This window comes from Hemitrygon akajei, chromosome 10 (assembly GCF_048418815.1).
Source record: "Hemitrygon akajei chromosome 10, sHemAka1.3, whole genome shotgun sequence".
Classification (NCBI taxonomy): domain Eukaryota; kingdom Metazoa; phylum Chordata; class Chondrichthyes; order Myliobatiformes; family Dasyatidae; genus Hemitrygon; species Hemitrygon akajei.
In genome coordinates this window covers 77,207,816-77,230,895 of record NC_133133.1, presented here as the reverse complement: position 1 = coordinate 77,230,895, position 23,080 = coordinate 77,207,816, and the positions used below count along the sequence as shown (strand labels likewise).

At 43.4% G+C, this 23,080-nt stretch overlaps 1 protein-coding gene across 1 annotated transcript in view; it reads right to left on the bottom strand.

The window, feature by feature from the left end:
• Positions 1-23,080, bottom strand: part of LOC140733990 (FERM domain-containing protein 7-like) — an 80,786-nt gene that overhangs the window by 10,378 nt on the left and 47,328 nt on the right. The window contains exons 6-10 of the mRNA XM_073057568.1: positions 19,931-20,028; positions 16,015-16,129; positions 5,986-6,133; positions 4,732-4,827; positions 4,476-4,642 (exon numbers count right to left, since the gene is read on the bottom strand). Of these exons, the coding sequence (XP_072913669.1) occupies positions 4,476-4,642; positions 4,732-4,827; positions 5,986-6,133; positions 16,015-16,129; positions 19,931-20,028 (624 nt within the window). The remainder of the gene's footprint in view (positions 1-4,475; positions 4,643-4,731; positions 4,828-5,985; positions 6,134-16,014; positions 16,130-19,930; positions 20,029-23,080) is intronic.

Below are 23,080 nucleotides of genomic sequence, written 5' to 3'. Positions count from 1 at the left end.
GGTAAAGCAACCGCATCGTTTGTATGAAAAGTGCTCTGTGTGTGTTGTTGGATTTCCAGTTTCTGCAGATTTTTTCTCATTTGCTCTATGAATAAGTTTATATTATTATTATTATTGTAGGGTAGTGTAATCAGTGGAAATGTACGTAATTCGCAACCACCGACATTGAGTTGGGGTTTCACTTTATGAGGCTGGTCTGACGTGATGACGTAATTAAGTAATGGGTTTTTAGCATGCTTTGTGTTCAGATTTTGGTGTTCAATAAATGAGTTGCAATGGCTTTTCTGAAACATAAAATGTCTCCGCCATGTTACTTGTGAAAACCTATCTTGGTGACAACGATGCTCTAGGATAATTCCAGAGTTATTGAGCATGTTGGCCAACGCAGTTGTTTTGAAACTGCTGGAAGTTTGGGAGCAAAATGCTGTTGCTTAGTTCGTACAAGCGGAGACTAAATTCACGCTTTGAGAAATCTCCGCTGAAAACACAAAATATTTTTATGTGGTAGCGTTGCTCAGCAACTCCATGGCTGTGAGAGTGGTGAGTCTGCTTGATCACCCACCTGAACACGATCAAAACTGACCGCTGGAAACCATTCTTTCACAGACTTTCAGAATAACACGCAGTTGCCCTCCTTACCCAGTCTTGGTAATGCTGGGCCTTCAGAGCTAATGGACCACGTGCTGTCTCCCCTGGGAAATCACCATACTTGTTTTATTTTTAAAGAGCTCTTCATGCAGCAAATGCCTGATCAAGTTCGCATAGCTCTTGCTAATGTACCCGTGAAGGATTATTGGGAGCTTGCTAAAATGGCTACACTCAGCCAGGCAGTGATGCATCATTCCTCCTTCTTTCCCTACCTCAATAAACCCAGTCAGCAAGGCCCCAACGAAAGGACACCTACGTCTGCGAATCAGATGACACCAGGCCAGTGTTTTTACCAGGCTCGCTTTGGTAGGAACGCTAGGAAGTGCCGACCACACTGCAGATTTGACAGCGCCAGCACATCAAGACATCAGAGGTCTGTGAACACAGCAGGTTCCAGCTGCCAGGGTCATACACTGTTCATTACAGACACCTTTTCAGGGTGACACTTCCTATGTGACACGGGTGCTCAAGTGAGTGTGCTGCCAGCAATGCCTATTGATGTGAAGGCAAAGAGCGACAAAACCTCATGGAGGCTGCCAACGGATGCAAGGTCCAGACGTACAGGATTTGATGGGTGACCATTCTGCTTCAGTGGGCAATTTCCACATGGGACTTAGTCCTGGCTAAAGTGGCTGGACCTCTGCTTGGTCCAGATTTCCTGTGTGCCCAAGGACTGTTAGTTGATCTTAAGAACTGCCAGCTTGTAGATGTCAAGGACTTTGGGTCGATACCGTGCTCCCCCAGTGAGTTCCCCACCACGACTCTGTCAAGTGCACGCACCGCTGCATGTCAGTTTACTTACTGCTGGGCAAATTCCCAAACCTCACCAAGCCCACATTCTCCACTACAGTCACAAACTATGGTGTCAAACACCACTAACCTGCTGGTCCATGCCCGTGTGCGTACAGTGGACCATTGTGAAGGATGATATTGCCAAAACGGAAAAACAAGGCATTGTGCGTCAATCGAATGGCCCCTGGACTTCACCCCTCCTTAGTCCGATGGCAGGTGCCACACTTCTGGTGATTACTGACACCTTAGCGAGATGACCACCCCGATCGATACCCGGTCCCATACATCCAAGACTTCTCGGCACGTTTAGCCAGAAAGTTAATTTTTTCTAAAGTTGACTTAGGGGTTACCAACAGGTGTCTATGTGCTCGGAGGACATTCCCAAAAAAGCTATGATAACCCTGACTAGCCTCTCTGAGGTTCTGCACATACTGTTTGGGCTGCAAAATGCAGACTGTTGGACTTTCCAACAGCTGGTTGCCTCGGTATTCAAAGACTTGGATTTGCTTTTAGTTTACCTGTCACCAGTGCAACTAAATCTGAACACGTATCTCATCCCTGCACACTTTTCAAGTGATTAAGCCAAAATGGGTTGATTATTAACCCAGCTAAATGCCAGTTTGGGTTGTCAACCACTGACTTTCTTGACCATCGCATCCCCGCAGAAGGTGTGAAACCCCCTCCCATCAAAAGTAGTCGCTAATATGGATTTCTCACTACCTCACACTACTGAAAAACTACAGAATCCCCAACGTACCCATAGCCGTTACTACTGACACATCAGACTATGCTGTGGGTCCTGTGCACAGACAGTTGATCAGAGGCATGAGGAAGCCACTTGCTTTCTTCCGCTGCTAGCTCCATCCCCCAGAAAGAAAGTATGACACGTTTAACTGTCAGGTTTTCAATCTCTACCCGGTGTCCACTTTTCTCATTCTCTTCTAGAGGGTCGCCATTTCACAAATCCCTCATGCACGTGATGGCCAAAGTATCAGACCTTTGGTCTTCAAGGCAGTGATGCCCCCTGACCTACATATTGAGGTCCGAGCTGATCTACAACACATCACGGGGATAAGCAATGCCGTGGCTGACTGTCTCTCATGGCCAGCTGTTGAGTACATACACATAGGGGTTGACCATGCCAGCATGGCAGCCAGCCAAGTTACTGACCCAGAGGTCCAGGCTTATCGAACAGCAGTCACGGGCCTGTGGTCGGCTGACATTAAGTTCAGGGAAGCTGGGGTTTCTCGCCTGTGCAATGTCTCAACCAGTCACCCTCACCCCATAGTGCCCACAAACTGGAGGTGGGCTGTTATTGACTCCATACATGGCCTCTTGCACCCAGGCCAGAAGGCTTCACAGAAACTGATTGGACTGAAGTTTGTTTCCATGGCTTTTCTTGGAATGCAGCCTGTGTGGAGTGCCCATGGGCAAAAATTAACCATCATGTTCAGGCACTATTGGCACCTTTTGAGGTCCCTGAGTGATGGTATGACCATGTCAATGTGGACCTTAATGGTCATCTTCCCCCTCCCACGATTTTGCGCACCTCCTTACTATGGTGGAGTGTACCACCAGGTGGCCAGAGGTCATCCCCCTAGCATCGACAATGGCCGCAGACGTGTCTCGGGCTTTCCTCAGCACCTGGCTTGCTGGGTTTGGCACCCCATCTGATAATTCCTCTGACTGTGGTCCCCCCTGGGCTGTGATGACCCAGATCCTTGGCGTTCGGCTACATCACACCACGGGATATCACTCACGGTCCAATGGCCTAGGCAAGCGCTTTCTCTGCTCCTTAAAGGCAGCTCTGAGGGCTTCCCTGAAGGGTGAGTGTTGGCACAATCATCTCCTGTGGGCCCTGCTGTGGCTCAGAGCTGCTTCAAAAGAGGACCTGCAGTTGTCCGTGGCTGTTCGTATATGGTCAACCATTCTGAGGTATTTTTATTCCTGACCCCACAACCACCGGGTCAGCCTCTCAACAGCATTCCGTTCTCCTCAGTAAGTTCAATTCCTTTACACCTTTTCCTACCTCCCAACATGGTGTACAGCATCTTGGATTCCTGTTGACCTACATTCTGCCTTGATGGTTTTTGTCTGCCATGACGCACACCAACGCCCCCTTACGCCTCCTTATGATGGCCCATTCTGAGTTTGGAAAGACTTTTATCATAAATAAGAAGAGTAAACCTGAACATATTTCAGAAGATTGCCTTAAACTGGCCCGCCGAGATTCGGAGGGTTCCTCTGCCATCACAACATGACCACAAGCGTGTCAACACACCTCTGGACGAACCAGAGGCCTCTGCTGTTCTTTCAAGTGAGCACCAGATGGGCTCGTAATGCCAGTTTTAGTGAATTCTGGGGGGGGGGGGGCTGTGTAGAGTAATGTAATTGGTGGAAACTTATATCATTCACAATCACCAACACTGAGTTGGGGTTTCACTTTAAGAGGCTGGTCTGACATGATGATGTAATTACGTAAAGGGTTTTTAGCGTGCTTTGAGTTCAATAAATGAGTTGCTACGGCTTTACTGAAACATAAAATGCCTCTGCCACTTTAATTGCCAGAACTTATATTATTACTATTATTATTACATAGATACTCTCACCTCAACTCCAACCATTCTACAACCTATGGACTCATTTTCGTTGACTCTATAACTCAGTTCTCTGTTTATTTATTTATGTATTATATTATTTTTAATTATTTGCAGTTTGTCTCTTTCATGTTGATTGTGTGTAGTTTTTCATTGATCCTTTGTTCTACGGTGAATCCCTGCAAGAAAATGAATTATATTGTGACATGTACATACTTGAATAGTAAATTTACTTTGAACTTCTAATACCCTCCAATAGTTGCGTCACTTATGAATCAGGCTCACTGGCCTATAATTTCCTGACTTATTCTTCGAGCCTTTCTTGAGCAATGGAACATCATGAGTTATCGTCTAGTCCTCCCTCACCCATGGCCGAGGGCAGTTTAAATGAACACACATAATGAGCAACCGTAGCGTGAGGGAGAATGATCCTCTTACCTGTACCGAAAGCCAGAACCTTTGCTGCACAGTAAGGACCTGGCCTTTGACCTGGGTTCTTCAGGGAGCCTGAAGAATGCGTGATATTCAACGCACGTCTTCCAGAAGTGCTTGCATGTATCACGGCTTTCCATCAGGAATTCCAAGGAGTCCTTACTGGAAGAAGTCTGTGATTTTCAAAGACAGGATGTGTTACTGGGTAGTGAATTACGTGACATTAACCTTCAGCCATAGGGGAACATTAAAAATGACTTACAAACATGTTAGAATGGAGCTTGATGAGGAAATATTTCTTCTTAAAGCTCAGCTTGCGTATCTTGGCCCAGTTGAATGTATTAATCTTAATTTTGCCCTGGAATGAGAGATGAAGTTTAATGTTGATCCAGCCACCTTAACAGGAGGCTTCATTAATATAATATAATGATCCATTCCGGCAACATTCATAATGGTCACGAAATAGGCAGGGATTGGCACAGAAGTATTAGATCCTGAAGGCTGGGTCACTGCTGGAGGTCTGAAGCAGAATCTCCACAGTTCAGATGGAGGGGCTTTGCGCCCTGGTGAAATTCAGCCACCCAATCTGCTCCACCACAGAGAGTAGAACATGCTGGGGATACTCAGCCGGTTCGGCAGCATGTGTAGGGAGAAAAGCTAAGATAATGGATCATGTCAGCGACCGTACATTGGAACAGGTGAGTGAGAAAGCAGATGGATAGTATGTTGCAGAGAAGGAGGAGGATGGAAAGCAGATGTGAGAGTGAAGAGCAGGAGAATTCACATGACACAAATCATGCTGATGGCAGCTGAGAGAGTGGTGAACTTTGTTAATCTGCTTGACCTGCTGAGTGCTATCTGAATTTCTTGTTTCTATTTCTGCCCCTATATCATCCTCAGTCTCCTGACTTTGATTAGTATTAACTCATTACACTCCCGTGTGGGTCTAGCTCCCAACAGCTCTCGGTCCTGTATAGAATATTTTAAGACTCTTATCTTCTGCAATGTTCTCTGAAGCTGTTGATGAGCTTCTCCAATACATCAGTTCATTACTTATTCACCAACACAGAGAAGGCCATTTGGCCCATTGAATCCATGCTGAATTCCAGTGGAGCACTCTCATCAATCCCATTCCCAACTTGTAACGTCCTGTTCCCCTGCAACTTACTCTCTCACACAAGCCGATCAACTGCCCTTTGATTATTTTGTAACTAACAAAAGCATCATTTACAAAGGCCAGTCCTTGGGATACGAGGGGAAGCTAGAGGATGCTGGGAAAACCCGCCCGACCACAGGGAGAACGTGGGCAGCACCAGAGGTCAGGTTCAAACCAGGGTCTCCACAACTCTAAGGCAGCAGCGCCACCTGCTGCATCACTGTACATCCAACAGCTAGCACATTCACTCTGTGACCAACTCGGTCGGGTGTTTCACTTCCTTCCCATGCCACAAAGCTGTGCTGGTAGGTCATCTGCCCACTGTAAGCACTTTGCAACAGTTTCCTTACACTCACAAACCTGAAAGACCAAGATGCCCATGTGAGAGACGGCCAAGTTGATTTCTGTTCCTTCCCCATCATTGGCTGGATGCAGCCTGATGCCGTACATCTCCAGCTTCCGTGCAGTGTCCAGCAGAGAGGTGTCACATTCAGCTGAGGTCAGTCCACTGTACAGAGACAGAATTATTACTCACTGACTACAATGAAAATCTTCCAGAAGCTTGGAGACTCACATACCTTAGAACATAGAATGTCGAACAGTAATGGCCCTTCAGCTCTTGATGTTGTGCCAGCTTTTCAATCTATTCCAAGATCAATCTAACACTTCCCTCCCACATGGCCCTCCATTGTTCTTTCATCCGTCTCTAATGCATCCGCCTCTTCTACCATCCTGGCAATGCGTTCCACACACACACACCACTCTCTGGGTAAAAAAACTAGCCCTGACATCCCTCTATGCCTTCCTCCAAACTCTTTAAATATTAGCCTTTCCGTCCTGGGAAGGAGATGCTGGCTGACCATTCTATCAATGCTTCTTATCATCGTATTCACTTCTATCAAGTTACTTCTCACACTCTTTTGCTTCCAAGAGGAAAGCGTTAGCTCTCTCAGCCTTTCCTCTGGAGATACGGTTACTAATCCTGGCAGCATGCTGGTAAATCTCCACTGCACAGATTTGTCATGCTGGATTATTAAACCAAACATAGTTTGCATTAGAATGCTCAGTCATTAAGTATTCAGTATTTCAATAGCCACTAGACTAGTTTGGATCTACTGCAAGGAGTTTTAAAGAATAATTTGTGTGAATACCACACAACCAAAATATTGTGGAGAAGAATTAGGCCCATCAAGTAGGTTCTACCATTCAATCCTGGCTGATTTGTTTTAATAAATCCATTCTCCTGCCTTCTCTTTGTAAACCTTAACTCACTGACCAGTCAAGAATCTCCCCAATGAAGGAAGCTTTGCATAAGTAAAGATCCTGAAAAAGTGGTGGCAGGCCACCCTGAGGGTGCACCGCGGTGCACAGTACAGACATGGGGAGACAGAGTGTTTCATCAGACAAAGCACTGAGTACAGGAATTAGGATGGCACATTACAACTTTACAAATTGTTGGTAATGCCACACTTGAAATACAATCTGCTGATCTTGTGTATTTGATATTTCAGAAATATTTGAGTAATATTGTAAATTATTAATTTGATAAGCATGCTTTGTTGTTTACATAATGCATTGCATGTTATATTTAAAGCAATGTCAATCACACATGACATTACGCCATCACATCACATGTGCGTCCCACTAAAGTATAAACAAACCTAAGAGATGTATTCCCAGCTCTGTGCTTTTGTTTTCAATTAGTTTTATGTTTTGGAATTACAAAACATAACAGTGGTGATGAGCAAGTTTTAAACAAACCTGAGATGATTACCTATGTACTGAAGTGCAGCAAGATACCATATTTTTTTTTAAACGTGCATCAAGAAAGAGTTGAGTTAAAAAAAGGCAGAAAATGGTCAAATTCAGGGGGTCAAAAACAGTTCCAGGTGATAATAATCATCAATAAAAAAAACAGAAAATTGGGCTAAATTGAAAAATAGATACATTTGATTGTACAAGTGACAACTGGATATTGAATATGGAGTGGATTAAGCAGTATTTTGAAGCAAATAAAATAGCCAATGATAAGCGATTGCCAGTGTTACTGAGTGCAACAGGTGAAAAACATACAATACAGTTTGTTTAGAAGTTTAACAGCTCCAACCAAATCAGCTGAAGTGAGATTTACTGATATTGTGAATGTCATGCTGGAGCATTTAGAACTAAAACCATTGTTAAATGCAGAATGTTTAGGTTTCATAAGCAGAATCAAAAGGAAGGGGAGTCCATTTTAGTTTAGGTGGCTAAACTGAAGAAATTGTCTGAGCATTGTCACTTTAGTGATGAGCTTAATGATACACTGAGAGATCACTTAGTTTATGGAATCTTACAAGAAAACATTCAAAAACAGCTCCTAACTGAAGCACAACTCATATTTTAAAGAGCAATTGAAATCGCTGTATCAGTGGAAACAGCCAGAGACAGACCTGAGTTGCAGTCTGGAATGAAAGTGAGCATGAACAAAATTGCAATGCCTGGCTGACCAAATTGCATTACCATTGTGGCAGGGGCTCACATACCCCAGGTAATGCAGGCTTAAAGGTGAAATTTGCAGAAAATGCTACAAAGTAGGGCACGTACAAAGTGCATGTCAGGTAGTCGTAAATAAGTAGACTGCACAGGGAAGAGAAAAAGATAAAAGTCAAGTTATAATTTCAGAAAGACCGCTAATCTGCATGCTATTGATGAAAAATCTGATAATGATGAGAACAGCCCTGAGATTTACAGTGTGAAAACTAACAGTAGACAAGCAATATGGCTAATACCAGAAGTGAACAGTAAAGTAATTAAAATGGAGCTGGACAATGGCTCAGCTGTTTCAGTCATTCCACAAAATAAGGTTGAATGGCGTTTCAACGCCACTTAACTGAAGCCTGCAGATATACAACTAAGAACTTATAGTGGAGAAAAGACTCTTGTGGGAATGACATTTGTAACAGTGAAATACAACAACCAACAAGCCACATTGGACTTGCATGTGATATAAACAGCAGGGTCAGCACTGTGGAGATGTGAGTGGCTAAGACAGCAACAACTTAATTGGCGATTCAGCCACTATTTACATGCCACATCCACTGCAACAGAGTCAATTGAAAGCAAATTCAGAAAGATACTGGATGATGCCAAACAGTGTTTAGGGATGGCATTGGAAAAATTCAAACACATCAAGGGGAAAATGCTGTTAAATGAAAATGCCCCACCAAAGTTTTATAAAGACGGTCTGGTTCTTTATACCACCCATGATAAAGTAGCCAGTGAGCTAGATTGCCCAAGGCTGAGTGGAGCCAATGGACGATGTCAGTAGGTAAGAAGAATCAGTCTGTCAGGATCAGTGGTGATCACCATCAATACAGTACTGAAAATAGGTCAATGCCCTCTGCTCAGATACAGAACGTCTTTGCAAACTTTTCTGGAGGGTAACACTTCAGCTAAGGCACACCCACAGGTGGAGTTGGAAGAAGAGTCCTGAGTGATTCTCACCATAAACACTCACAAAGGGCTTTCTCATTATAGTACGCTTATTTTTGGAGTGGCATCTGCACTTTCACTCTGGCAAGAAGCTATGGGCCAGGTGCTGCAAGGCTGTTTTAGGCACCTGGATGACACCATTGTTACCAGTAAGGATGACAAGGAACATCTGCAAAATCTTAAGCCAGTGTACAAAAGATTAGAAGATTATGAGCTCAGAGCATGACCAACAAGTGTGAATTCTTTAAACCAAGCATCATTTATTGTGGTCGCAGCATCGACCCAGAAAAATTACTCAATTGTGCTGAGAAAATTCAAGCAGTCTGAGGTGGCTTTCCAAAAGGTAAGGGAAGTGGTGACGTTAGGCACTGTGCTCACACATTATGATTCACACCATCCAGTGCTTGGCCATGATGTCTCGCCTTATGGTCATGTCATGTTTCTGAGTGATGGAAGTGAACGCCCCAAAGACTTTGCATCATATTCCCTTTCCGCTGCAGAGAAAAATTACGCACAAATTGACAAAGAGGTCTTGAATCTGGTTTGGGTGTAAAATGTTTCAACTAGTACTTGTATGGGAGGGAGCACTAACAGCAACAACCCAGTTGTAGAGATGGGCTCTGTTTCTTGGAGGACACAATTACAACAGGACACCTAATCAAGGAAATGCTGACAGATTGTCCCATTTACCCTTGGAAAAGGAAATACCTGAAAAATCTACAAAAGATGACATTCCTCTTGACGTATTCTCCCTAACAGAACTTGAAAGTCTGCCTATTATGGAAGAAGTGATTCAAAGGGAAACCAAAAAAGACCCTACAGTGTCTCAGATCTATATGGCAACCTAAAATGGATGGAGTGTGCACAGAAAATCCACCTCCCCTGTTTTTACCAGTGCCAGCATGAACTTGCCCTTGACAGAGGTGCCTTACGTGGGGATTGAGAGTTGTATCATCTATGATAAGAGCTAAGTGTTAGAGGAGCTACATGCCAGTCATCTAGGCGTGGTCAAAATGAAAGCATTGTCTTGAAGCTTTGCCTGGTGGCCTGGGATAGATCAGCAGATTGAGCAGCTTGCCAAGCACTCCTTGAGATACCAACATGTCCAGATGATGCCAAGAGCATTTTGGAAAAGAAAGGAGTTGAAAGGTGTCCAAAGCTGTCAGACCACTTCCTGGTCCCAGAGACAACTCCTACAACCACCGCAGAGGAAGCCCCAGAGCCTGAGATTGTTTTGTAGCCACATGTCTCACTTGCCAAGAAGAGTGACTCCCCTACTCTTGTCAGGAAAGATGTTATCCCACAAGAGTAAGAAATCCTTCACTGCGATTAAACCTATGGGCCTGAATGGGAAAATTTAAAATTTACTATGCTGTGGATGTCTTTATAGAGTGTTGTAAAAACAAGCCTGAAGGCTTTGTGTGTCAATGCGAGGAGCATTCGTAACAAGATGGATGAATTGAATGTGCAGATAGTTATTAATGAATATGATATAGTTGGAATCACAGAGACATGGCTCCAAGGTGACCAAGGATGGGAGCTCAACATCCAGGGATATTCAATATTCAGGAGGGATAGACAGGAAAGAAAAGGAGGTGGGGTAGCATTGCTGGTTAGAGAGGAGATTAACGCAATAGAAAGGAAGGACATTAGCCTGGAGGATGTGGAATCGATATGGGTAGAGCTGCATAACACTAAGGGGCAGAAAACGCTGGTGGGAGTTGTGTACAGGCCACTTAACAGTAGTAGTGAGGTTGGGGATGGCATTAAACAGGAAATTAGAAATGCGTGCAATAAAGGAACAGTAATTATAATGGGTGACTTCAATCTACATATAGATTGGGTGAACCAAATTGGTAAGGGTGCTGAGGAAGAGGATTTCTTGGAATGTATGCGGGATGGTTTTCTGAACCAACATGTCGAGGAACCAACTAGAGAGCAGGCCATTCTAGATTGGGTATTGAGCAATGAGGAAGGGTTAGTTAGCAATCTTGTTGTGCGAGGCCCCTTGGGTAAGAGTGACCATAATATGGTGGAATTCTTCATTAAGATGGAGAGTGACATAGTTAATTCAGAAACAAAGGTTCTGAACTTAAAGAAGGGGAACTTTGAAGGTATGAGACATGAATTAGCTAAGATAGACTGGCAAATGATACTTAAAGGGTTGACGGTGGATATGCAATGGCAAGCATTTAAAGATCGCATGGATGAACTACAACAATTGTTCATCCCAGTTTGGCAAAAGAATAAACCAGGGAAGGTAGTGCACCCATGGCTGACAAGGGAAATTAGGGATAGTATCAAGTCCAAAGAAGAAACATATAAACTAGCAAAGAAAAGCAGCACACCAGAGGACTGGGAGAAATTCAGAGACTAGCAGAGGAGGACAAAGGGCTTAAGTAGGAAAGGGAAAAAAGATTATGAGAGAAAGCTGGCAGGGAACATAAAAACTGACTGTAAAAGCTTTTATAGATATGTGAAAAGAAAAAGATTGGTCAAGACAAATGTAGGTCCCTTACAGTCAGAAACAGGTGAATTGATCATAGGGAACAAAGACATGGCAGACCAATTGAATAACTACTTTGATTCTGTCTTCACTAAGGAGGACATAAATAATCTTCCGGAAATAGTAAGGGACCGAGGGTCTAGTGAGATGGAGGAACTGAGGGAAATACATGTTAGTAAGGAAGTGGTATTAGTAAATTGAAGGGATTAAAGGCAGATAAATCCCCAGGGCCAGATGGTCTGCATCCCAGAGTGCTTAAGGAAGTAGCCCAAGAAATAGTGGATGCATTGTAATAATTTTTCAAAACTCCTTAGATTCTGGATTAGTTCCTGAGGATTGGAGGGTGGCTAATGTAACCCCACTTTTTAAAAAAGGAGGGAGAGAGAAACTAAGGAATTATAGACCAGTTAGTCTGACATCGGTGGTGGGGAAAATGCTAGAGTCGGTTATCAAAGATGTGATAACAGCACGTTTGGAAAGAGGTGAAATCATTGGACAAAGTCAGCATGGATTTGTGAAAGGAAAATCATGTCTGACGAATCTTATAGAATTTTGTGAAGATGTAACTAGTAGAGTGGATAGGGGAGAGCCAGTGGATGTGGTATATTTAGATTTTCAAAAGGCTTTTGACAAGGTCCCACACAGGAGATTAGTGTGCAAACTTAAAGCACACGATATTGGGGGTATGGTATTGATGTGGATAGAGAATTGGTTGGCAGACAGGAAGCAAAGAGTGGGAGTAAACGGGACCTTTTCAGAATGGCAGGCAGTGACTAGTGGGGTACCGCAAGGCTCAGTGCTGGGACTCCAGTTGTTTACAATATATATTAATGATTTAGATGAGGGAATTAAATACAGCATCTCCAAGTTTGCGGATGACACAAAGCTGGGCGGTGGTGTTAGCTGTGAGGAGGATGCTAAGAGGATGCAGGGTGACTTGGATAGGTTAGGTGAGTGGGCAAATTCATGGCAGATGCAATTTAATGTGGATAAAAGTGAGGTTATCCACTTTGGTTGCAAGAACAGGAAAACAGATTATTATCTGAACGGTGGCCGATTAGGAAAAGGGGAGATGCAACGAGACCTGGGTGTCATTGTACACCAGTCATTGAAGGTGGGCATGCAGGTACAGCAGGCGGTGAAAAAGGCAAATGGTATGTTGGCATTCATAGCAAAACGATTTGAGTACAGGAGCAGGGAGGTTCTATTGCAGTTGTACAAGGCCTTGGTGAGACCACACCTAGAATATTGTGTGCAGTTTTGGTCCCCTAATCTGAGGAAAGACATTCTTGCCATAGAGGGAGTATAGAGAAGGTTCACCAGATTGATTCCTGGGATGGCAGGACTTTCATATGAAGAAAGATTGGATCGACTAGGCTTATACTCACTGGAATTTAGAAGACTGAGGGGGATCTTATTGAAACGTATAAGATTCTAAAGGGATTGGACAGGCTAGATGCAGGAAGATTGTTTCCGATGTTGGGGAAGTCCAGAATGAGGGGTCACAGTTTAAGGATAAAGGGGAAGCCTTTTAGGACCGAGATGAGGAAAAACTTCTTCACACAGAGAGTGGTGAATCTGTGGAATTCTCTGCCACAGGAAACAGTTGAGGCCGGTTCATTGGCTATATTTAAGAGGAAGTTAGATATGGCCCTTGTGGCTAAAGGGATCAGGGGGCATGGAGAGAAAGCAGGTACAAGGTTCTGTGTTGGATGATCAGCCATGATCATACTGAATGGCGGTGAAGGCTCGAAGGGCTGAATGGCCTACTCCTGCACTTATTTTCTATGTTTCTATGTTTCTATAGGTCATAGTTGTGTTATATGCTATACTGTGCTTATCGCTGAGATGCATTCTATATCTCCGGTCCTCCAGTGTAGTAATCTCTGGATTGATGCCTATGTCATGTGCTATTGAGGGTAGGAATATGATGATGTGGCAAATGAATGCATAGCCGAAGAACTGGTGCAGGGGGCAGGGGTTAAGATTTCTGGATCCTTAGGATCTCTTCTGGGGAAGATATGACCTGTGCAAAAGGAACGGGTTACAACTGAACCCGAGGGGGACCAATATCCTTACGCACAGATTTGCTAGAACTGTTGGGGATGCTTTAATCTAATTTGGCAGGAGGATGGGAAAATGTGTGATAGGGCTGACTATAGGGCAGTTGGTATACAAGCAGAAGCAATGTGTAGCGAGACTGTCAGGAAGGACAGGCAAATGATAGGGCAAAATTGTAGTGTAACAGGGGGACAAAATCAAAAATGATGAAGAAAACAGGACTGAAGGTGTAGTTGAATGCACATGGTATATGGAATAAGATAGATAACCTTGTAGTGCAGTGAGAGATTGGCTAGAGTTTCTGGGAGAAATTCGGAAGGCACAGGATGGATTCCATAAGACCATAAGATATAGGAGCAGAATTAGGTCCATTGAGTCTTCTCCACCATTCACTCATGGCTGATCCTTTTTTTCCTCTCCTCAGCTCCACTCCCTGGCCTTCTTGAATTAACCTTTGATGCCACATCTAATTAAGAACCCATCTATCTCTACCTTAAATACAACCAACAATCTGGCCTCCACGGTTGCCTGGGATATCAAATTCCACAAATTCACCACCCACTGGCTAAAGAAATTTATCTGCATCTTTGTTTTAAATGGACACTCCACCATGCCTTCTTGTCCTGGACTCCCCCACCATGGGAAACATCCTTTCCACATCTACTCTGTCTAGGCCTTTCAACATTTGAAAAGTTTCAGTGTGACCCCCCATCCTTCTAAATTCCAGTGAGTACAGACCCAGAGCTATCAAATGCTCCTTGGATAATAAACACAAATCATGAAAACAATAGAAGAAAGCAACAAGATTCCGAACCAAAATGAGTCCTTAGATCAGAATCATGGAGCAACCTGGTCTAGGCCCAGTGCCTCGGTATTTGGTGGTGAATGATGACTTTAATAATAGACTGCAAAATAACAAGTGCAAAGGGGCCACAAAACAAGAGAAAACAAAAACTGAACACATTAAGCTCAAGGTAAACGTTACGCAGGGAGAGTGAACGTTAAGAGCAACTAGTTGAGGCCAGCTGATTTGATGAGTGAACAAGGACAGTGGATGAGAACTGGGGTTAAATAGACTACGGGTGATAAGTCTGGAACAAGTGGGAGATGAGTCCTATTAGCTGGGTGGAGTCTGAGAGGTGCCTGTGTGTGCAGACTGGGAGGTGTCAGAGGGAGCAGGTTTGACACAAGATCAGCATTGAACTTGGGTCGCTGAAGCTGACAGGCACCAGTCCTACCTACTGCACCACTCTTAAATGAATTCTTCACCAAAGTAAGTGGTGAATCTTTATAACCATGCTCTTTCTTTAGACTCTGAGGAACCAACTATCAGGCATGGTAACTGACAGTTCTCAGAAATGAGGTTAGCAGTTTTGCACAAAGTGTCCAGGTTCTGGAAAGTATTGGAAAGAGAGTGATCAAAAAAGAGTCAATTAGAATATTCCAAACAAAGCTGGTAGATAACAGAAAGGAAATAATTTGCAGGGCTCAGGAGAGTAGGGCTAGCTGGATTTTTATTTTATCTATCTATCTATCTATTTATTTATTAATACAGGTCCTTCTGGCCCTTCAAGTCACACCTCTCCAGCAATCCCGCAAACCCAATTAACCCTAACCTAATCACAAGAGACTTTACAATGACCAATTGACTTCCTCGGTATGTCTTTGGACTGTGGGAGGAAATCGGAGCATTTGGGGAAAACCCATGCATTCCATGTGGAGGACATAGGAACTCCTTACAGAGGATGCAGGAATTGAACTCCAAACTCCAGAACACCCAAAGCGGTACAGTATCGTGTTAACTGCTATGCTACCATGGCACCCACACATATTGAAATACGGCCTTGACAAACTGAATGGACTCTTTGCATGCTGTTGATCATCTGTGTGGGTGAACCAAATGTTGCTGTCAGCCATGTAGTGATTAAGTAGGTGTCTGCAATGTACTCCCACAAATCAGAAGAAATCTGGACATTCCCCACACTGTGAAGTAACATTAAAGTTTCCACGTACCACTATCCCACAAGCATTGAGGAGGAGCTTTTGGTCCAATGCTTTGGGAATTTTACCGAGGGGCCTGTATTGGCCAGGATTTCATCAAGAACTCTTGTGCATATTTTAAATTGTTTTTTTGATATTTTTAATTGCCATTGGTACTAAATGTGAATCAGGGAGAAGTTCCAAACCCAGCACTTCACTTGTCCAGTACTTCCTCAGAACTACACTCACTGGCAGTGTCTCCAACATTGGACTCAAACTCTCAAAAATAAGCACACTGTCAACCAAACTAAAGGAAATTGACCAATGGTGAGATCTTTTTCCGTCTTGCTGATGACTTCTTTTATACTTACACAAGTTTCCGGTGAAACTTCATGATCTTATGAATCAGTAGTTCCTGGGTTGGAAGGTAGATCTTGGATTTCAGATGTGCTAGGTCCAATTCTTCATCAAAGTTACCAATCTCAGCTTGGAGAGACAAGGAATTACAATAAAAACAACAAAACAAATGAAATAAATGTAATTAGATCAACAAGTTAAATAGAGTTTGTTCTTTTTGTTTAAATATTGAGTAAAATACAGATTTCAGTGTATCAGGTCCTGCTGTTCAATTGGCTGCAGAGGTCCATATCAGCTGTCATATACTATCATCCTAGCATAAAGTTACCTCTCCATGAATCTAAGTCATTAACATTTTTTTTTCATTTTCATTCTCCATTTATTGTGGTTAATGGAAAGAACACTATTCTATCCTGCTGCCCTTGAGAGGATAGTGGAGAGAATCACTGGATGATGTCTTAGCACTGCCTGGTGGGGATTTAGATTCATTGTGGGGAAGGAACGGTAATCACTGTGAAAAGCAGGCTGGTGTGAGACTTGGAAGTGGAGCTGGGGATGGCGGTGTTGTGGTACTGACTGTGTTCCACTGGAGGAGAAAAAAACTTTCAGTGAGTTCGGACCACAGCTCTCTTTTTTATTAATAAATAACGTACATTATTTTACCCAATACTGCTTAGGCTGCACATAGAGCATTGTATGCAGTTCCACTCTCCACACTACAGGTAGGGTGTCATTGCACTGGAGAGTGTGCAGAATAGATTCAGCAGAATGCTGTTTGGATTGGAGGACCTTCATCATGGGAAGATTGGTTAGGCTGGGTTTTGTTTCCCCTGGAGTGAAGGATTCTGAGAGTTGACCTGATAGAAGTATAAAAGATTATGAGAGGCAAGTTCAGTTCAGTTTATTGTCATTTAGAAACCACAAATGCAATGCAGTTAAAAAATGAGAGAAAATTCCTCCAGAATGATATCGCAAAAGCACATGACAAAACAGACTACACCAGAAAATCCACATAACATTTGGCAATCCCAAATCCAGAGTCCGGAGAGGCTGCTGCGTATTAATATTGCACTACCATCTTAGCGCGTTCCCCGGAAAGGAGCTCCAAATCCACCAGACAAAACAAGACCAAAAACTAAAGCTACAAGACCTGCACAAAACCACAGAGTTACAACATATAGTTATAACAATGCAAACAATAGCATAACTGATAAAAAAAAACAGACCATGGGCACAGTAAAAATAGTCCAAAGATGTTAAAAGACTATAAGTTCGAAGGAAACCACCACACAGTTTCCACAAATCCTCAGGGTCCCGATAGACTCGTCATCCCACGCAGGCGGCAGAAGGGAATACCCCCGCTATGGCCTTCCACGGTGCCGCCGGACTCAGCCTCGCAGACGCAGCACACAATGAAAGCGCCCCGACCGCAGTGGACTCCGAGTCCATTGAACCACCGAGCCTCCGACCATCACCTCCGCCACAGCTTCTCCGAGCACCATCCTCTGCCGAGCGTATTAGGATGCCCCCGCCAACGGCCATCGGCAACGCGACCCCGAGGACTGGGGGCCTGTTCTTCTCAGCAGAGACCCGAACCTCACAACAGCAGCAGCAACGAAGAGGGCCTTCTTGGAGATTTCCAGATGTTCCTCCGTGCTCCCACGTCCGTTTTTTTATCAGATTAGGATTGTGCATGGCACCCCGCTTAATAAATAACCAATATCAGCTCTGGAGTGGCTGCTGCAAGCTGCGTCGCGCCACCATTTTGGCTAGTGTAGGGTAGCTAGTCAAAATCATTTTCCCTGGTTGCAAACATCAAGTATCAGAGGGTATAGCTTTAAGCTTGGGGGGGGGGGGGTGGAGTTGGAATGGAGAAGTTTAAAAGAGATTTACAAGGCAAGTTTCTTTACAAAGAGAGGTAGGTGCATGGATCCTATCAGGTGAGGTGATGGAAGCAATGTTTAAGAGGCTTTTAGACAGTCAAATGAACAGGCAGAGAATGGGGAATATAGATCATATGCAGACGGGTGGGATTAGTTTGGATTGTAGTGGACAGTAAGGTCATGGGCCAAAAGGCCTGTTCCTGTGCTATACTATTCTATGTTCTGTAGCAGTGCATCAAAACAAGAGAGCATAGGTTTAAGATAAGAGGAAGGAGTTTAACATACAGCTGATAGGTAAGACTTTTACATAGTGAGTGGTTGATATCTGAAGTGAGCTGCCAGATGAGATGGTGGAATCAGACTCAATTACTTTGTTTATGAGACATTTAGACTTTAGACCGCAAAACTCAGAAGGATGCAGTCCTAGTGTAGGCAACTGTGATTGGTGTACTATATGGGCATGACAAGGTAGACCGAAGGCCCTGTTTATGTGCTTTAGAACTCAATTACTTTAGATCCTCTGTTCATGAAGTTTCACTACCAAATGCATTAGAGCTTCAGCTGTTCAACATCACAGGCCCATGTGGTTTCATTGTTGGTGTCTACTAAACAATCCCACCGCTTGTGAAAGCATTGTAACAGTCCTTAGTCCAGAATGTTCTTATGGGTCTCTGTCTGCCTCTGGCCAGAAGCTGTGTGGTACTGGCACGGAGAGAAGAATGCCACTTTGTCTGATACAGGGTATGTCTTTCTGTAAATTCAATGGCTTTGATCAAGTAACAGGCTGCCCTCCAGCATCCGGCGATGAGGAGGTTGACGGGGACTTGCTGAAGTATATAAAATTATAAGGGAAGTAGACAGGGTAAAAGTAGTAAAAATAACATTTTTCACATATTGGGGAGTGTATAGACCAAGTATCGACTCTATGTGTGTGTTAGTCAATCAAATCACAGGGTAACAATTTGTCTCATCTCAACTATATGGAAGACTTGGTGCCAAAATAAAATAAAATCACCAAAACTGGGGAGTTACTCTGGATGTTCGTTCTTCATAGTTCATTTTCATTGTTAATAAAGAGATGCAGAAGAAGCTTATATAATACTGGGCTTGTATCACTTTGAGAATTATCCCACATGATTGATTGCTTTCAGTGTCTGTATTACAGCAATCCTCAAAGCTCATTGTTCCAGACATTCCCTGTCTCCCTCTGGGAGAAGCTGTCTCTCTGCATGGTGGTAGGCACACGCTAGACAAATGACTCTGTGCCCAATAGAAATTATAACTTTTCTTAGCTCCAGTATCTTTCAGCACCGCACAGGATGATGAGAGAGAGTTACTAAGACAACAATAGCTTTCAGTTCATCTTCTAATTCAGTGATAAAGTTATAGAGAGACAAAGGACATAAACAGGCCCTTCAGCCCATTGAGTCCATGCTGATCATTAAGAACCCATTTATATTAACTCCCATTTTATTTTCTCCCCATTTTCTCAACAACCACCCAACCCGCATACCCAGACTCACCACTTCACTTACTCATCAGGGACAGTTTATTGCAGCCAAATATCCTACTAACCTTCTGATTTTTAGGATGTGGGAGGAAGTTCACGTGGTCAGAGGGAGGTTGTACAAACTTCACACAAACTGCATTGGGACTGAACCCATTTTCCTGCAGTTCTACCCACTGCATCAATGTACTGTCTGAAGGGTTCCATTCCAGCTGAGCTCATAAACTTAGAACTGGGGCAATCAGAAAGTCTGAAACCCAGGCTAGGGCCCTGAATTTTTTGCATCTAGACAATGATTGCTTCACTCAAGTAAAGCAAACAGAGTTTGCTCTGGGTGGAACATGAACTACATATAGATTGACATGAAAACCCTTGTATTTGGCATTGACGGGAATCTGGAACATTGACTTTGAGGAGTTTGAAAATAAATAATAACTTTGTTGAAATCATGTCAATGAGCCCAGACTGTCTTTAGAACACAGTGAGAAGCGAACCGTTTATTAAACTCCATGGGAGTGGATAATTATGATCATAACTCACTCTGGATGATGTGGGATAGTAACAGAGCAGCACTGTTGTCATTGCAGTGGAGTCTCCTGGCAACCAGGTCTCTTTTGACTTGCTGAGCAAACAGATATCTGTGAAAGTAATGGGATTGGTTAGAATCAGAGCAGTGTGTGCGTATGAGAGTGGGTACTCAATGCAAGCAAAGGCAGGAACAGGGCATGTCATAGCGAGCTGCAGAGTGGAAGAGATATATTCATTGTCTGCCAGTTTGATTCGAAGGTTTATGGGCTCATGCTCCACGTAAGTACCAAAGCAAGGCTGATGCTCTTAGGAGTGAATTTACCATGTGCCTTCCTCCCGAGATCTCTCAGGTGATGAACTCGCCTTTTGTGTTGCCCCTAATGATAGGTCCCCATGTTAGAGGTAACAGTTGGAACCTGCTACATGGATATTCAGGAAACACCTGGAGATCCAGCCATGATAAATCTGGTAAGTCCTAGCTTTGTGATTTAGAGAGTGGTTCACTGTTGCAACTGCTATCACTCCAATGAGTTAATGAAACAAGATTCCCTCAGGAAGATATGAACAAAGGCACTGACCAGTGAAGAGTCTGGAAACTTTCACAAGACTCCTGGCCAAGTTTAAATCTCAATCAAGATCCTGCAATTACAACTACTTAGTCATTATCCTACTGTTGTTCATGCCTTAATTGGGTATGAATACTAAATTATTCATTTAATTATTAATTGTAAAAACATACGATTATTACAAATAGAAGCAAGCATGGGCCACTATTCTGCTCCTCTTCACTGACCATTTTCAAGTCTGTAAAAGCTCAAATTTAATTGTCATTCAACCATGAATACAGCCAAAAGAAGCAGTGTTCCTCTGGGCCAAGATGCAAATCACAGTAGCAACAGTCACACACAGCTGTGTGTATCACATAACTGTGTGAGTTACAAAAAAAGATCCAGCCCAAGTCTCTGAGTGTCATGGCCTGGAGATTGATGATACATTGATTTTCCTTCAAGCCATGTTTCTCCAAGAACAACCACTCAGCAGTTCCTCATCATTCACTGTTACAGCTGCAGATGAACAAAATCCAACTTGTCTTTCACTGTGAATACTAGAGAACAGCATTGATGGGAGGGTTATCCCCCTACCCAGCATGGATTCAGTGTGTCTGCTCTTTCCCACACCACCTCTGGCTTCTTCAGCCCCAGGGGGATGCAACAGGTGACCCTGGAACCATGCAGCTTCCCCACCATCCGTCTCACCAGTGAACCAGTGAATCAGACTGACCAATGTTCAGCAGGCTCTTGTGATCACCAAACGAAGGTCCAAGAAAATCATTCGCACCATTTGTTGCACGATGAATAGCTTCTGATGTGGTATAGCTGGCAGCAACACAGTGTACTTCAAGTCCATCTCCTCCATGATCAAGCAACTCGCTAGTGGGGTAAACCCACAGCACTTGACATGTCTTGCAATCGTAAAAATAAAAGCATCAAATCATAGAATAATATAATACAGCAGTGGGCCCTTTGACCCACCAAATCCATGCCAACCCTCAAGCACTAACTCTATTTAATTCCCCATACCCATCAGCCACAGCCCCGCTCCAGATTCAACTACTAACCCCTTACACTAGGCACAATCTGCATCTATTAACCTACTAACCTGCTCACCTTTGAGATATGGGAGGAAAACAGAGACCAAGGGGGAAACGTAAGTAGGGAGAACGTGCGAACTCTATATTCCAAGAACTGTATCCTGGGATCAAGATCAAACCCAGGAGCTCTGAGGCAGTGACTTTACCAGCTTATATTCTTCCTGGATTGAGGCATTCAGACCTGAACTTGACATTTCAATTACTGTCTAAGAATGAATTCTACCAATTCAATGTCAACATTCTGAATAGTATTCGCTCCTTGTTATCTCCTTTATTTTTCCAAAAATTCCAACCTTACACTTTTCTACATTGATCATTTATTCCTGAGCTCTTTAGCTCTTTTAAATATTCTTGTAACTCAGCATTTCCTTTTCTCTTTCTGCTGAATTTCTTAAAAACCTAGCTGATTGGTGCCACCGAAACAACCTCTTACTCAACATCAGCAAAACTAAGGAGCTGACTTTGGATTACAGGAAACAGAAATCCTCAATAGGGGATTGGAAGTGGAGAAGGTGAGTAACTTTAAACTCCTTGGTGTTACATCATCGGAGGATCACGTCAGTGCCATCACAAGGAAGACACGACAGCACTTCTAATTTCTTAGAGATTTGAGCCGGTTAGGTATGCTGAAAAAAACTTCAATAAACTTCTGTAGATGCACAGTGGGTGGGTAATATCCTAACTGGACTGATATGGAAACACCAATACCCAAAAATGAAAAGTCTACAGGAAATGGAGGCTACAGCCCACTTGAGTGCAGGTAAAACCCTCCCCAGCACTGAGCACATTTACATGGAACACTTCCTCAAGCAAAAGCATCCATCATCAAAGACTCTCACCATCCAGGCCATGCTCTCTTCTTGCCACTACCACAGGAACCTAAAGACACCCACCAACCAGATTCAGAAGCAGTTCTTGCCCTAGAAACATCAGGCTCCTGAACCAGTGAGGATAACTTTACTCACCACAACTCTGAACTATTGCACAACCTGTGGGCTCGCTTTCAAGGTCTCTGAATCTCATGTTCACAGTGTTATTTGTTTTTATTTGCACAATTTGTCATCTTTTGCACATTGGTCATTTCTCAGTCTTTGTTTATGTATAGTTTTTCATAAATTCTATAGTATCTCTTTATTTTTCTGTAAATGCCTACAAGAAAATGAATCTCAAGGTAGTATATGATTAACAATAAATTTATTTTGACTTTGACATTGAGTCCAGTTCTGTAGCTTCTAATCCGTAGGTACGTACAGTAGGAACTTTGCCTCAGGTGGCGAAGTGGGGTAGAAGATGCTTGTGGGGATGGGTTTGGTGGGATATTTTTAAAAGTAGTGAACAGCCTCTGCCTGGGCTTCTGCGTGCTAAGCAAAGGGACTTAAGGTCCTTATCAGCAGCTTGCATGTTTCTATATGCTCCATTTTGTGGAACCGGAGCCAGAATTTTCCTGGCTCAGTAAGGATGTTACAGTTTTTTCTCAAAGAGGTTATGAGGACATTTTTGAATCATTTCTT